We start from the raw sequence: 16976 nt of genomic DNA, 5'->3' as shown, positions 1-16976 counted from the left end.
AACTAATATTTATACATACAGTTTTGTTAAGTAGAATGAACACACTGATTATTTGCAGCCATCATTATCAGGCCTAATAAGCGAAAGAGGAGAGCTTGGGTTTCAAATAACAATTGACAGCATTTAAATTGAATGCAAAACAATGACATATACCCCATTTAAAAATACGACACATCTGTTGTTGTGCGTAGACAGTCTTCTGTCACTTGATTCATAATTACAGTTTGGGCTTATTGTGAAATCTGCCCTTTTAGTTTCAAAAAACAAAACATCCTAAATCCCATTTAAAAAGTCACAAGGATTCAAGTCTTAACGTTTTTGTTTCAAGACTTTGTATTTCAAAATAAACACTATAACCTTTATTTTAATGGCATTTGATGACTATATTTTCAAAATAAAAAGAGGAAAGCCTTTTTTATGTTCATTATAGTGCTGTATAAGTGACACTTCTACCATCATATTCAGAAACTTATTCCTAAAAATATCCATTCATAATTAGCCACTACATCTTCAGATACTGAATTCAAATCATTGTTTATTCTGCTGTGTAACGGAAACAAATGTGTGTTTTTTATTTATGTAAAAGGTTTGATGTAGTTTAAAGTAACTGTGACAGGAAAACATCCGTTGGTCAGTGTCACATGGCTATTTTGAGAGCAGACAGCAGTAACGCTGGGCCAAATCCTGCTCCCTGTCACTTCCAACGGGCCTTAGCCCCGCCTCTCATGCAAAAGCTCATCCAATGCCTGTAACCCTCCTCGTCCTGGATCTTTCCACTCAATGTGGGATGTCAGGGAGTGCTTCCCCTACTAAATCCCATAAGGTTGTGCTTTATTTGGACACTGACAAATGAGCAATGAGTCTCCTAAGAGGATTATCACTCCACTGGCTTTGCGAAGGGTTGTGTCAGTGGCCAAGACAGGCTGAGTAGGTGAAGAAGGTGAGGGAAATGAGAGGCAGGGTTTAAGTGTACATGTGGATCTTGTAGATACAAACATGATCCTTCTAGACTTTCCCTCAAATGGATGTGGCTCAAGGCCAAAACTCTGGTGACTAATGGCCCCACATTAAAACAACATAACAACACATATTGTATCTGATGTATCTGCTTATAATAATCAGGCCTGGAGCCAGAAAAGACATATGCCTGTGTTTAAGACAGAGACATGTCTTTCAGGAAACATTTTAGAATCAACAATCAAATGATCAAGGGAATCAAGTAATGACAAGCATGTCTTAAATATTTCAGAATAAAAGGGGGGGGAAGTAATCTGTGGTTCTGTCATCAGGAAGTGGGCAGACAAGTTAATAATTCAAGAATGTAACCAAAGTGGGCTGAAGTTCACCTGCTCATTGGGGTCCGTGTAGGAGACTTTCTGTCATTAACCCTAACCACAAACTTTGTGAGAGTGACAGAGTTGAGCGTATTTGAGGGTAAGGTAAGGATTCGATTCTGACGAAGCACATGCCGCCTTTGTCACATCTCTCAAAGTGAAACGGCTTGAACACTCCACTAAAGAAGTGCTTTTGGAGAACAGGTGTAGATTTCAAAGAGCTGAGAAAGAGGTTAGCCTTGTGTGACGACAGAGCTAGCAAGTGGCACAAGGGGTGCTACCTTGTGAGTCACTTTGTCACTCAAAGTAGAAAAAACACACGCTAAAGTAGCAGACATTTGATATATTTCCAGTTCAGCTCCGATGACTAATTTACCTCAGTAATTGCCTGTACACTGCCCCCTCCCTTCCCTCCACGTACACGGTAACAAAGACCAAGGTTGTCTTCATTACTAGCAAAGTAACTGATGTTGCACTAATGGTCTTCTTGCCTGATAAAGCTGTGTTAGCTTTTTAATGGCTTTTCCCGTCTAAATAATGAAGAGAGTTGTGGGAGAATTTATTCGCTTTATTTAGCTACATCTGTTTCTTGTTTTGTGAAAATTAGATTTAGAAATGTAAATTAAAATTTGATTACACACAGCTCTTATTTACTGTATATCTACTTTTGGAGGCTATAGCTGTTAACAGTAGAGGACAGCAAAATTAAAACACAGACAACAAACGTGTACGGATCACACGGTGACATTTGATATGGTCCTACACAAGGAGAACACTATAGGGGGGGGGGTTAGTATGTATTTACCACTCAAGCTACACATAATCAAAACTAGATAAAACAACCTTCAATAGCCATGCATTTTGCCAGTTTATCTAGTGAATTTGAATGAAATAATAATTTTTAAAAAATCATAGAAAATACAAGAGCACAGTTGTAATACTGTGGTAATATTGTGGTCTCTTTGCCCAAAAACATCTCAGAATGGCACGTTACATTGCACGTTTTCAGCTTAAACCTCTTGTTGTAAAAGAGAAAAGAAAGTAGGTTTTACCCCACTTGTACCAAGAAGTTATTAAGAAGATTAGTGCAGAAAACATAAATGCAGCTCAACCATTGGCTGAGGGAAAAACTCCCCTCACCTATTCACCCCTTGCTCTTTATGTCTAAACTTAAAACTGACCGTGACCACCGCCTAATATAAGAACTAACAACTTAAAGCTTTACAGATCATAACTGAACCTTTTTGTGAGTAGTGCTGCTTCATCGATACACAATAAGCATCACTGTTTAAAGGCTAAATACCCCAAGTGCTTAATAGCCATCTTTATCACAATTTTTTTCGTTTTTATTCATATTTAAAGCTGTCTTTACTTTTCTGCCTTTTCTTATCTATGTGAGCACTGAAGTTTTGTCTTGCATCAGTTACTTGGATACAGGATAAACTCCTGCCTCACTTTAGAACAAGATCTTCTCTGAGAGTGAGGAAATTAATGTCAGTATAAATTAATTTGTGCTGGACAATATGAATAATTCAAGTTATGTCGTACATATTCCTGTTAAAGTTCCTGTTCTGTATACAAGAGAAGTGAAAGAAAAGTATAAGACTGGTGATTTCCCCATGAGTCCGCTTTGTGTGTTTCCAGCTGAAATTTAGACAGCTAACACCACCCTAATGCAGAGGTCAAGCCTTCGCAACTGTTTGGGCCAAAGATCTTAATCTGCACTAATTGATTGCATAACCTGTCTGCACCCTCTTTCTCCCATTCATTCACTCTATTGTGTGCTGAGGCTATCAGCAGAGACACAGCACATGAGCCTGTTGGTTTTGGTTCTCTGGGATGGACGGGCGAACGAGCTACCAATTCAGATGGAGGCTTATAAATCTAACAAACACCAAGATATCGGGAAACAAAGCCGCATCTGTGTGGCACTAATTGTTACACAAAAAAGACTGTGATCGCTACATGAGTACAACACTGCAGAGAAGAGAAGGCTGCAGCCAGAGAGTACATTTGTTGTGTTTCACTTTTGTAATACTTTTGTCCAATTTGCAATGACAATACAATAAAAATGCATATGAAACTCAGCACTAGCTTTTAGGTACATATATTTTTATAGATAGTTTTACTTGAGAATACACTTCAGTGGTTGTAGTTGCTCTAGATGCTGTGTTGAAAATAAAATTAAGCCGTTGTGTAGGTTTAGTGTAATGCTGCAAACAAAAGACTTTATATGTGGTTGGTGTTGCTTGTTTACTGTTTACTACCTGTTGCATGTGTACTATTACCTCTGTGCAACAATACTCTCATTATGTTTTACTGTCAATAGGCTGGCAGTTACTAAAGTGATGATGTAACAGATGGGGTTATGTTGTCTTTGTGGTTTTTCAAGTAGAACAACCTCTGTGCTACCCAGTTACCTCTTAAAATTCACTGATACAAATTTGCAGCTTGTAATAAACCCTGAAATAAGAATGCTATCTCTCTCCTGCAAAGTACCATTCTAAACAATGCCTGAGGCGAGTGACTAGAAAGCAGCCCCGTCTATTCAAACGGATTTGTTTTCCTCATTATCTTATCGCTGGTTGGCGCTACTGTGTGTCACCGTGGAGATGGTGGTAAACAGCAACAGTGGGAGTGGTGGTGGAGAAGAGTGAATGGGGCCCAGCTATCAGTGAGCTACCATGTCCCTGAGCCTCATTAAATTTTCAGCAGCTCTGCACCTGTCTGGGGTGCAACCGGACAATATTGGAGGTGAAAGCACAGGGTTAGTGCCCAGACAAGCTGCTCAACCTGCTACGGTCAAAGCAATTAAAGACAAAATCATAAATTCATTATGTTTGTATTTATTTATGGCAGCAGTTAGTGAGCATTGTTGATAGCTGAAGTGGACACAAAGCACAAAGAACATCGATAGGCTTCACGGTTATCTCCATATTTTCCTTTTTTTATTCTTTTATAACCAGACAGGTGCTGCTATCAATAATTAAGACATGAAAACAAACCAAACAAGGCCGGTAGCCTTGCTAACTTAACATTACCCACAGAGATCCATTAAATTAATTTAAATATCACTCAAATAAAAACATTAAGCATTCATGGCGTATCACTTTGTAGGGAGGCATCAGTCAACAGACATGCTACTGAGACACTCCTGAGAAAGATACTGGACCATCCCAGTTCATTCGCTGGATGTGTCAGTTAAATGCTGCATGTTTTATGTCATTAAACCATAGTAACATGTGGTATTACAGATTACACATACTATGCATATGGCACTGAGTGGTTGTAGATCACAAATAACTAGCTAATCAACCGATTAGTCCACTCACCCACTTGGCAATGTCAAACACAAATCCCTTTGTATACCTGGACTAATACAAAAGTGATCTGATGATAATACACTATGTGTGTACTGAATCAGAATGAAGAGCTTTAGCAATGTACTTCTTCTCTTAATACTCTGAATGGTACTGTTATATTTATGTCAAACATTTGGTCATAGTTGCGTAACAGGCGTTATGGGGACAATGATGCTGCCAAATCTGCACTTAGATGGCTGCATCGTGATCACACATCTTATTGCAGTCAAAAACTATTTTTCTAGTGTTTGCTATAGAAAAACCTACTAAGGTGACTGAAATGGGAGTGCAGTGATCCTAACCCTGCCTCATTTCTTTTTACTTTATATTACCTACAAATGACCTGATTGTTGCTTATAGACACTCTGTGATGTTGGTGTCAGTGCTACTTCCCAGAAAGGACAACTGAGTTGTTCAAACGCCTCACCGGTGTCCACTGCCATGTAATGGTCCATATGGAAGGGTGTTATCTGTACAATGCACTGCGTAGGCATGATATTAATCAAGGACTTAATACACACACTTTCCTACAAGAGATTATGATTATGATTGATCAATTAATAGAAATTTTTGATGATGGTTCAGGTTCTTAAATGTAATATTTGCTGCTTTACTTGTTTGTCAGACAAAACACGACATTTAATGACACACATGATATTGTGATGAGCTTTTTTCACAGTTTTCTGTTGTTTTATAGACCAATCGATTAACTGAAAAAATAACATTAAAAGGTTGGTAAAAATGGAACACACACATTTGATTGTTAATATGACTCTCATGCAGCTGTACAGACTTGTGTCACAATTATGAGGGGGTTATGGTAGAGTGCAGTATTTAAGGAAAGTTAAAGTCACTTAGAGGTTTTTTCTCTAAATGGAATTTGAACACAAAGTATTTAGCTCACTCCACAGGTATCAAAAAGTAAAGTTCAGGTTGCCGCTCACTTAATTCAACATCTGTGCTACTTAAAAGACAAGCCCAAAGCTGATCTATTGACCAAATCTCTGATCATTCTTGTTGACCTTTGTAATCTGCTAGATCATTTATCAATGTCAGACTACTAAAGTACCAAGAACCTGAAATCTGAATCTGAACCGTGGATCTACTGCGACCTGTCTCAGTTACAAACGGTCAGAGAAAACTGACTAGAGTAAAATGAGTTGTTTGCAGCTTTGTCATTCTCTAAAAGCTCTTTTAAAATCAAATTTACGCTGCACTCTTTGCAGATGAAGGGGGTATTGGAGCAGGTATGAAAGTTTAGCTTTATATCCTACTAAAAATAACTAATAATGTACTTTAAAACTGATTTGGACTGTTTATCCTAACTCTGTTGAACCTGCTTTACAGTTATGGCTATTGATCTTTGTGTCACATTTCTAGACACAAAATCAGTGACACCTAGCCTGCTTTTAAAGATTTGCGCACCAAATTAAATCGCTATCAGACAGCAGCAAGATGTTAAGAAAGCTTGCAGGCAGCTGTAACAACCAAACCATGTAGCTCTTACTTTGGGCTGTGCCCTAGTAACAGTCGGAGAGAGGGCAGGTCTCCCTTGGCAGCAGCGTAGTGAACAGGTAGGGCGCCTGTATCAGTGGAGGTCCCAGGATCCACCTCGCCGCTCTTCAGTAGCCAGTCAGTGACCTCATGGTGGCTGAAGCGGGATGCAAGGTGGAGAACGGTGGCACCAGAACTGTCCCTGTGCTGTCAATTAAATACAAGAGGAAGAGAGGTGAAATCTGGCGTTCTGCATTTAAGTCTCCTCTTCATTTTACCCATTTAATTGTATTTTAATTCCACATTATTAAATTAGCATTTAATAGCTCAGTTTTGAGAAGGCTGTACCCACCAGAACATTAGAACACTAGTTGGCATCCAGAGATTAGAGAAGATGTTAGGAAGCTAGCAACCTGTCTGGTTTCACTATACAAGAGCTCATTTTAGCAATGAATTGTTCTTATGTGCTATGTAGTATTCACCAGTGAAATTAAGATAAAGGGACTCAAATACAGAACGTATTGTGCTATGGGAGACAAAGGGTCATATAAACATATAGGTTTATGTTTTGCTTGAATAATTGGGCTTAAGAGTAGCATGTCTGAAAAAGTAAATACCTTGCTTATCTCATGTGCAGATATATCCCTTGATTGTGGAAACCTACAACAAGCACTCTAACCTACAGTGTAATAAACTGAATCAGTCAAAAAGAAAAGATAATCTGAAAGGTCCCAGATATTACAGCCGAAAATGATTTATTATGGTCATTTCTCAAGTGTCCAATAAACAGATTATGATCAAGCCTCATTTAAATGTATTTAAACTATTTGCATTATGATCTGTTTTTTGACTGCCACTCTTTCATCCATCCCTCCGAAGAGACATGAAGTTAAGGTTACATTTTAATATTTGTGTCAGGATAGGGACCAAAATAAAATAAAAAAGAATTGTATTTCTGTCTGTCCATCCCTGTGTATTAATACTTGAGGCTTATCAGTGAAGTGGCTAAAGCTGTAGTCTGAAGCAGTGGAGTGTCACAAATGAACATCATTAACGTCAGATAAAATCGGTATCAGAGTACTGCAACACAAGGCAAAAGTCACAATGGTGAAAAGTGGAGACTAGCTTTGACCACCCATCAAGCAGATTGCACCACAAGTGGTAATCGATAGGTTTTACTAAATGTCAGCCAAGTATCTTATCAGTCAGTTGGTGGCGTGGGCCGTTCTTTGTCACTCTCCTGTGCTCTGTCAAGCCTGCCCTCTAAAGTAATGGAGACAGTAAATAGAAGATAGAGCTCTTATTACTCTTGTTTTTTCAAATTTAGAATCACAGATTACTAGAGGTTAGAAGGAGTGACCGATTAACTTGGTACGTCTGTTTCTGTTGTGTCAGTCTAAATCATTTTCGAGTAATAGAAGACATAATATGGGTCGGCAATAGTGGCTCAGTCAATGAAACTGTTACCTCAGACTAAGAAGGTGTTGAATGTGACCTAGTTGTCTGTGCATCGTCTCCACGTGTGCACGAGTTTCCTACTACAATGACCTGTCCAAGGAGTACTCTGCCTTTCACCCAGAACATGCTGGGATACACTACATAGTATAAGCAAGTATTGAAAATGGATGTCTGGATTGTTTTTTAGTAAAATATTAGAATTAGAGGCACATCAGACTACGATGGTGACAAATGTATGCACATTGGTGGTGCAACTATATCAGAGCTTTTACTAAGACTTCTTTAAAATGCCTGTGACATTCCTTTCCTGGTGTGAGTACTTGGCATTTTACTACCAGCAGAGAATTAGGTAATTAAGTCATAAGGGCTCATAAGGTTTAATCCATCATATGAAGGTTTTTACCAAACAGCTTCCTCATTGTCATAACAAACTGCACTGTCATTATGTATATCTGTTTGAAGCCTGCATGATTACTGTATGTGCTGTATAAAAGATATTACATTTGCAAATCCAGTTTTGCATATTTCATTACCATGGGAACTTGAGGCAGTGCAGCATAATGAAGTCTCAAAGATACCCTAACATTGTCTAATGGCTTTCATATGACACATGTTGAAGTTTTGTGAATCACATTTTATTTCTGTATTTTCCTCCGAGTGTTAGAATATCGTAGGCTCTCTTTTCTTTACATATTTATTCATATACTTCATAGTCAGGACACTGGAAACTGGAAGTGACCTATTGGTGTCATAAACCATATTTATTAGCCCCGAGTTCAACTGAAACTGAACTGTGGTTAACTTGTGAAAAGTGCCTCTTTAAACAGCAACACAGAAAGACTGTAAAAGCCTCATTTAAATGTATTTAAACTATATTCTTTTATGAAAAAGACCACACGGCTCACTCTGGCTTAATGAGCTGCTATACCAATGGAATTTTATTAGTATGGGTTAAGTGTTTCATGATGGTGTAAATGTTGTTTCAGATGCTGTTGGGAAACGTTTAAGGCATGAATGCACAGTCATTTAGGGGGGGATTGGGTACATAGTGGGGGAGGGATTGCCAGATATAGGCTACACTACTGAGAATTGGCAGCCAGGTCACAGGAAATAGAGAATTAGACTACTGTCTGCTACAGTTCAAGGTGTCCAGCTATAGCTCATGTCACTCACCTCTGGCTGACAGCCACCCTGGGTCAGCAGCCACTGTAAGCAGGCCAGGTTGCCGGTGGCTGCTGCGTCATGCGCCGGGCTTGCCCCGTTGTTCGCCACGCAGTTGCCCGACAGTCCTGCTTCCTCCACTAGGAAACGCAGGCAGTTTAGTTTCCCGGCACGGGCTGCGTGGTGGACCGGTGAAGCCCCCATCATGTCCTTGACGTCGCCGGTAAGCGCTTTTGCCGCTAATTGCACTTTTAGAGTCTGCACATCTCCTTGTCTTGCGGCCAGCAGCGTCCTGTCACCCTCCACCACCATGACTGCTGCAGATTGGACGCCTCCTGCCTCTGGTTGCCTGAGTTGAGCCCGATCAGTTCACCGTGCGGAGAGGGTCAGCATTGTATTTACAAAGATCATCACAGTCACCCGGGTCAGTTTTATGGGACAGCTTAATTATCGCTCCACATTTTTCCCAGAGCCAAAAAAAAAACGATCCAAAGCAAGATCCGTTTCAGTTCATTCACGTTTTAATACGCAATTTTTACATGTTGAAATAAAACTCAGTCCATTATTCGTTACCTGGGTGATAAACTAACCTGTTGTCTGTGGCTCGGTTATCCGCTTCTTCTCGCTCTGATGCAAACTTTTTTAAAAAAATTTTAATGATCCAGTAAACAACTTTTCTTTAACTTGTTTGTTTACCCCAGTGTGCTAACATGTATCATGTGCCTCAGAGAATATTCCGCAGCGTTTTTCTTCCTATAGCAGATGGCGACATGGGACTCAGCACCTGCTAAATAATCCATCAGGGGGAGGATCGCTGAGCCTGTTACAGGTTGTTGCTTTCTGGAAATCGGCTCAGAAGTTAAAGGGGCCGTACGAACATGCTACTTAAAACTCCCGAGTATAGTCCTACAGAGAAAGTTATACAACTCTGGTGGTGGGTTTCAGTCAAGCGTAGGCCCCCGGCCAAATACTAATTCAGGAATGGACTGTTTGGACACACGCCCAGTCTTGTTTGCATGCAGCCTCACCTGCATTAATTTTACATAAGGGAGTGAAATCACCATCACTGGACAGGCGCAGTCTGAACACTGGAGAGGTCCATCTGGTGGCCTTCTGTGAAACTGAGCTTCTGGAAAAGTTTTACACTCATTTTAATTTGCTTTTGTCTGTTTATTGATCTCTCAATGGAGATTTTTTTTCCCATTCATATTTTGTACATATAGGCCTAAAATACAATCGCACATAAACAAAGGGCTTAAAGACATGCAAATGTGGAGAGGTCGTAGAGCTGTGCCTTGCTCAAGGGCACCTCGGCAATGTCCAACCCACGAGGTGAACTGACACCTCTTCAGCTACCAGTCACTCCATACTCTGATCTGTAGAAGTTCATTTTACATGTTACATCATTGTCTGCTCTTGTATAATATAATATAATATAATATAATATAATATAATATCATATAATATAATAAATATATATATATATATATATATATAAATAATATAGTGTATTACAATGGGAAAAGTTTATTCTTAACCAGTAGACGTTTAGTGTTTATTTAATAAAATTAAATATGATTGTGGTAATAAACCATCTCTAATCTCTATGCATATAATTTACATTTAAAACAGAACAATAGACCTTTTCACTTCAGGCGTATTGACATGAAATAGTAGGGTAAACACTGGTGTTACCAATGATACTAATTAAGGTCCCGTTCCATTCAGGTCAAACAGAGGGTGCTGCTGTGGTGCATGTTGGCTCTACTGCAATAAATGGGATGGAACCTTAATAGACCTATATCAATCCTGCAAACGTGTGGAACCATTTACTTCTGGGAGATTTGTATTGCAATGCGATGTTTGCAGTGGTGTAAAGTAAGTAATAACATTTACTCAAGTAATTTTATACAAACATTTACGTTAACAGCATCTCTATTTTATGCACTTACAGTTCAAAAATATATCAACTAGCTACAACAGGAAAATACTGCTTACACATTTATGGGTTAATATGGGACAATAAATTGTAATATAGGCTATGAATAGGGCTGTTTTTATAATGGGTACTTTTACTTTTGAATCTTTTCGGATAATGCTTATGTAGCCTGCTTTTACTCAAGTAAAACATTGAATGCAGGACTACTTTGTGCACTGTGAGATAATTTTTCTTCAGTACATGACCTGAGTGTGCCTTTTTACAGCTGGAGGTAAATTACATAAATACTTCACTCATTTAGTCAAATAACTGAGTTAAAACCTTTTATACCCAGATTTTACTCAGAGTTTTATAAGAAAGCAGACCTGATGAACACAGATTATTACCATGAACCTGACATAGTGATGCACTGTAATACTTTTAATCACCAAACGGTGGCAGGAAAGCTTCATATTCACTGAGGTGTCGCTCCACCTGTGGAGGTGCTCAGGTGTCAAGTCATCATTCAGTACCAACTTCTCTTAACCCCCCATATCTCATGCACGTTAAGACATTAAACATATACATATGCAGAATGGTGACTTGTAATAAAATGTTTTTTTATGAATCAGCTTTAGTGCTTTGAATACACCAATATTGCACAATATTTAAACCCTGTAAAAATATTAAACTCAAACCAGTATATTGCTTGTGTTCAGTCTGTTTTATGGGTTAATATATATTCGTCTTATATTTTAACGTGATGATTTGGAGGCTAACTTCATAATCAGAAAACTTGTATCCTCACATAGGTTCAGCACTTTCTGCCTCCTCACTGTCAGATCAGGTTGATTGAGTTTTCTGCTCAAGCAGCTTCCGCCTGATGTGGGTGGGATTGCTGTGGAGTATAGAGGGGGGGTGGTGAAGTGGGGTTGGAGAGAGGGGGGTGCAATGTAATGGGTGAGTCTCGTGCTCGACGCGTGCCTCTCCAGCCCATCTGTTGCACTGGTCCAACTGTCATGGACACCGCGCGCTGATTTGGGGGAGGAGAGGGGAAATTCCCACGAGGTACAATTCCCATAAGGAAGTGGACAATAATAACTCCCTAAAACGATGTCGAGTGGACTACATCAATGCCATTATAGTCTAGAATATCCTGCATACACATCTTACATTACAGGAAGGATAGGCCTACTGTAAATAAATAAAAAAAATACATATATGTAATAAGTCCTTTAAACAATATAATAGCAGACATCTTATTTTTATTTATTAGTATAGGAATATTATTTATTTGTTTTCAATATATCTGACTAGACATGACTCTCTCTCTGAAAGCAGTGATATAACTGAGTTTATTTCTAATATAATTAATTGAATTATCATCATGATTTTGCATTTAGGAATAATAATTATAATAATTATAATAATAATAATGTAAAAAAAATAGATTCACCGTTTGTTTAGACCCAGTTTAAAATCTGTAATGACACAAATTAATTATAACTATGATTTGACATTTTGTAAAAACCTGTTTGAAATTAGGTATTAATTACTTAATTGCTACAAACTATACTGTCCTTTATGTTTCATAAATTATTTATGCATTGCCCAGTTTGGCAAATGAATCCCAGACATAAAACCCAGAAGTCGTCCTTGGTGCAGCTGCAGCCTTACAGTAGTATAATGAAGGGTGTAACACAGGATTTAATCATGTGTAGGTGAGCTGGAGTCTTTTCCCAGTGTTTGTTAAAGACTCTCCCACTACTTCAAGCGATGAGAAGCTATACATCCCTATTGAAGTGGAAAAGGGGGCTGCCAACGGTTTTTCCTGCAAAGCCTGGGAAAGCTGGGAGATTTCTTGCACGCGTCCGACATGCGACAGTTATTCAAATAGGGCTGAATTATTCAGGCGTGGGCCCCCATCTATTGTGTGGTCACATCTGCTGCTGCGCGGGAACATTCAAATTAGGGCATTTCCTGCTCAAGTTCATGCTGCTTATAACCCTCTGTCTGTCTGGTAAACACATTCAAACAGTACAGTCAAGTGAAAACCTCCAAAGTCGATGATAAAAGTTTACTAACTATTTACTAATGTGCTCACAAATTTTAGTTCAAACTCTTCAAACAAGCCTGCTACTGAGATCATTTAACGCTTTCATGGCTGAACCTTTACATTTTATCATAGATTATTACACCCTTCCTTATAGTGTTGTAAGTGACCATTAGAAATGTTGAGCTACAGTTTGTATGTTAAGAATGTGATGAGGATAATAAGAATAATAGAATAATAATAGAAAATAATAATAATAATAACTTGTTTCTTTTTATTCTCAAATCTCTATTTATGTATATGTTAGGACGTCACAATGATAATAATAATAAAAAACACACACAGTTAAAAAAAAACACATAACATGGTTATGACCAAGTTACGGTATACCGAGCAGTTCCTCGCGCAGCTCAACAGCAGCCCATCTGGTTGGCGCGTGCCGTGAACTAATTGCTTTCGCCTGAGTGAACCTGGGCGCGTGCAGGGAGGATGCCTTCAGTGCATGTTGAAGCACAAAGAGAGAGACCTGTCTTCAGGCTAAAACACTAATAATTATTATAACAATAGTAATGAATCACATATAAAATAGAAATAGAGGATAACGGTGAAACTGTTGTTCGCCATAATCGATAATAAACGGTACACTTTGTTTATGAAAGAAGAGACCAGACAAAATAAACTTTATTAAGCAAATGAAAGAAGACAACACACACAAAGAGAATAAACGTCTTTATTCATCATCCCATCCACTTTCTTTCTTTCTTTCTTTCTTTCTTTCTTTCTTTCTTTCTTTCTTTCTTTCTTTCTTTCTTTCTTTCTTTATCTCTTTCTTTCTTTCTTTCTTTCTTTCTTTCTTTCTTTCTTTCTTTCTAATCACATTTGAAACATTAGGAAAACACCTTAAATCTGTCAGTTGTCAAACATTCTCTGTGCCAGGATTTTATATTTAATATTGCAATACATTTGTATTAGTGAATAGTTATATCCAGTAAATAAACACTGCAGCTGTGTTCTTTTAAAAGTCTCTCTTAGTTACTTTGCAGATATTTATCCTGTTTGCTTTGCGTTTTACTGAACAGAGATCTCACTCATATTTTTTAGATTTCCTCTTTTTCACTCTCAACCCTTAATATCACAATCTTAAACTTTACATGCCTCCTTTTCTATGGTTTATCAGCTGTTTCAGGCCATAAACAGCTCTAGTATTGTCTGTTTTATATTTAACACCTTTTAACAAGAATGAATGTTGTGTTGAAAATACACATGACAGACATCAGTCTTTTTCATATCCTGTCAGTAAACAGGCTTTAGACTGATGTACATATATCAAAAGGCAGACTGATTCTCTGCATGACTTATAGTTATATACTTCTAATAGTTACATAACTCCTCTTGATTTCTGAGTTCTAGCATCTTCTTCTGGACATCTTCTTCTTCCTCTTTTTCTCACAGCCTTGAGACATGAGTTTAGATGTCTTCTGTCATCTTGAACTTACCATACAGGCCTGATGTCTCTCCCACAGCGACCCAGTCATCCGTGAGCTGCAGTGAGAATTTCTATGGTCAGACTTTCTCACACTCAGACTCATTAGCGAGAACAACTAATTTGACAAGACAGGCATTTTTAACAAGGCAGTGTGTACAGTGAAAGGTCAAAAAAGCTTTAGAGCACTCTGCTGTTACTGGTAATGTGGTAATGTGAAGTTTAAGGTTTTTATCTGTGTCTGGACTTTATTTTACAGTTTTAGTAAATTATCTTAAGGTTTATTTCGTGGAAAGTTCCTCAGTTATTTGACTGTGCATCACAAGTCAGAATAAATATAAAATAGATATAAAAAGAGATCATATGTAGGTGTAAATTTATCCCAAACAGTCACAGTCGTGTTACAGTTAATTCAGCCTTGGTTATTGATGTCATTTAACATCAAATTATTAAAGCTCAGATAGAATGACAGCAAATACTGAAATATTTTACACATAAAACCATAAACATTTATCACATTTAAACAGCAAACTGAGATAGGTATGGATAAGTAACTGAGAATCACGTCTTGCGGTTAAATAAGCCCTCTTTATATACTGTGCATAATCACATAGCAAACAGGTATAAATATAATATCAAATAAACATTATTACAATATATTACATTATAAAAGTTAAAAATAACATACCATGATGTGATTTGATTGTCCCACATGCTCGTCGTTTAAAGGCCACGCAGCAGAGCTTGCAGGTCGTCGCTGGTTGAAGGCTGCAGTTGTATTGAGCGCCCTTTTCCAACACGAGGTTTGGGGCTCAATGACAGAGACGCGTTCACGTTGTGGGCGGACACCTCACGCAGGCCACGCCCTCCTCTTATGGCTTGGCTCAGCTGCACTCCTAAAGAGAGAAATATATAAAAATGTAAAATAATATCAACATTTTAAGTGTTATAAAGGCAGATCTGATGTTTGTCTTTTTTTTTTTCTTTTTTTTTTTTGCTTTTTAGGCTGATTTCATTTGTTGTTGTTTTAAAGATTGAGTCTCTTTGCAAGAGTAGTTGGAGCAGTAGAGGTGCAATTGAACTGCTTATTTGTTGTTGTCAGTTTCCTTTTCTATTAAAAATGTAATTAAATGCATCACTTTCTTTCCAGAAAGGCTGAAATACACCATCATCTTCTACATCTTTACTCAACTACATATTGAGCACTTGAGGACCACTTTTCCTATTTGGGCCAGTGTGACCTCTTTATTCTTCTTTTATTCCACTGTCATTTGTGGTAAAAAAATAAATAAATATAGTAACATGTGTTACAAATATATATCACACATTACAGCAACAGAATGAGTAATACTTTCTAAACAGTGCACCACTTCGATAATATTTTCTAATATATTATATTAGGCTTTGCTGAGATAAAGTATATCTTAATGTAAATGTCTTGTTCGTGATTAACCCCCCCTACTCTTTAATTTCCCTCCGGACAACTCTTAATGGCCCCTGTGTCTCTGTAACTTCAAAATAATTCATCGGAGCAGGAAAGCCATCTGCTGCTTTTGTTCGCCTGGCTCGTGCTGTTCTCGTGCCCCTGATAAGCCAGCACAATGCATTCAGTCAGAAATCCAATATTCAAAAACCCCGCCAACAAGCCGCTTGTCCAATACCTCTCCTGTCGCTGTGGCAAGCTCCAATCCACAAATATCCTCTGTTATTTACGAAAAGACGAAGAAATAAACCGCAGTATATGTAAAGGTTTTAGTATGTTGTCTTTGTTTTTGTCATTTACGCATGATCCATGAACATTAACAGACTGCTGGCTGCACATTGAGGTGCATGAACGCGGAGTCTGTCTGTCAGAGCTGCCTATGGGACGCTACAAGTTTACCTTTGTCAACTTTGAAGAGCAAAACAAATGTGCGCCACCAGATGTGTGCTGTGCCTTCCAGCTTGGCTTTTGGCTTGGTTAGGCTTGGCCGGATATTCAAATCCTGTCTGAGTTATCCCTCTGATTTATGCAATGTACAATCAGACAAAAAGAGGCTCACCGCCCCAGAAAACGACGCCAGACTCGATGCTACTCAACACTGTGATAGACTTTAAAAAAAAAACCCAACAACAACAGGGGAACAGTGACAATAGGCGGAATAAATGACAAATCGTCTGTTATGAAAGTTATGAAATCACAGTTAGTGTTGAAATGTTCGTCTCTGTCTCTGTTTTACAGCATATTTGTTGTTTTCATGTATTAAGTTGTACATGATGAATGTTTGTATTAACCTACAGCTCTGGCTTCGACAATGTTCAATAGACACAACAGACCCTGATTTATATTATATATTTTAAATGTTAAATGAATTATTAACACGTTTGGATTATCAAATATGAATTGAAATAATTTGAAATATCTTTTTAAACACTTGGATTTATTTTTACGACTTTAAACGCTTTCTAACGTATAGACCTGTATACCAAATTGATATGGGGCAAAAACTGGTAAAATGTTCTGCATTGTTTGGGCTGCTTGATTAGTAATGTTTTATTTAAAGAATATATATATAAAATGTATCGATAAGATCTTTTGTTAGCGTCTGATTTCATGGATGTGACGTATGTGACCTGTAGGGATGCTGTCGCAGATTTCAGGCCATAATTAGTGACGTCAAAAGGACTTCGTGCAGGAGAAGTTTGTATTTTTCGTCACTGGTGCAGCAGATGC

At 38.1% G+C, this 16976-nt stretch overlaps 1 protein-coding gene across 6 annotated transcripts in view; it reads right to left on the bottom strand.

Moving 5' to 3' along the window:
* The window catches only part of espn (espin), a 40285-nt gene extending 30525 nt beyond the window's left edge, over positions 1 to 9760 (bottom strand). For 2 of the 6 annotated variants that reach the window (XM_027288962.1, XM_027288963.1), the window contains exons 1-2: positions 8822 to 9756; positions 6204 to 6397 (exon numbers count right to left, since the gene is read on the bottom strand). In XM_027288962.1, coding sequence (XP_027144763.1) covers positions 6204 to 6397; positions 8822 to 9121 — 494 coding nt within the window. In that variant the 5' untranslated portion in view covers positions 9122 to 9756. Of the gene's footprint in view, positions 1 to 6203; positions 6398 to 8821 lie in introns of all 6 variants that reach the window. The other 4 variants (XM_027288964.1, XM_027288961.1, XM_019256643.2 and 1 more) reach the window with 4 other exon arrangements.
* Between the last annotated feature and the right edge of the window lie 7216 nt (positions 9761 to 16976).

This window comes from Larimichthys crocea, chromosome XV (assembly GCF_000972845.2).
Source record: "Larimichthys crocea isolate SSNF chromosome XV, L_crocea_2.0, whole genome shotgun sequence".
Lineage (NCBI taxonomy): Eukaryota > Metazoa > Chordata > Actinopteri > Sciaenidae > Larimichthys > Larimichthys crocea.
Note: the sequence above shows the minus strand (reverse complement) of the source record. Positions and strands in the feature narration are given on the sequence as shown.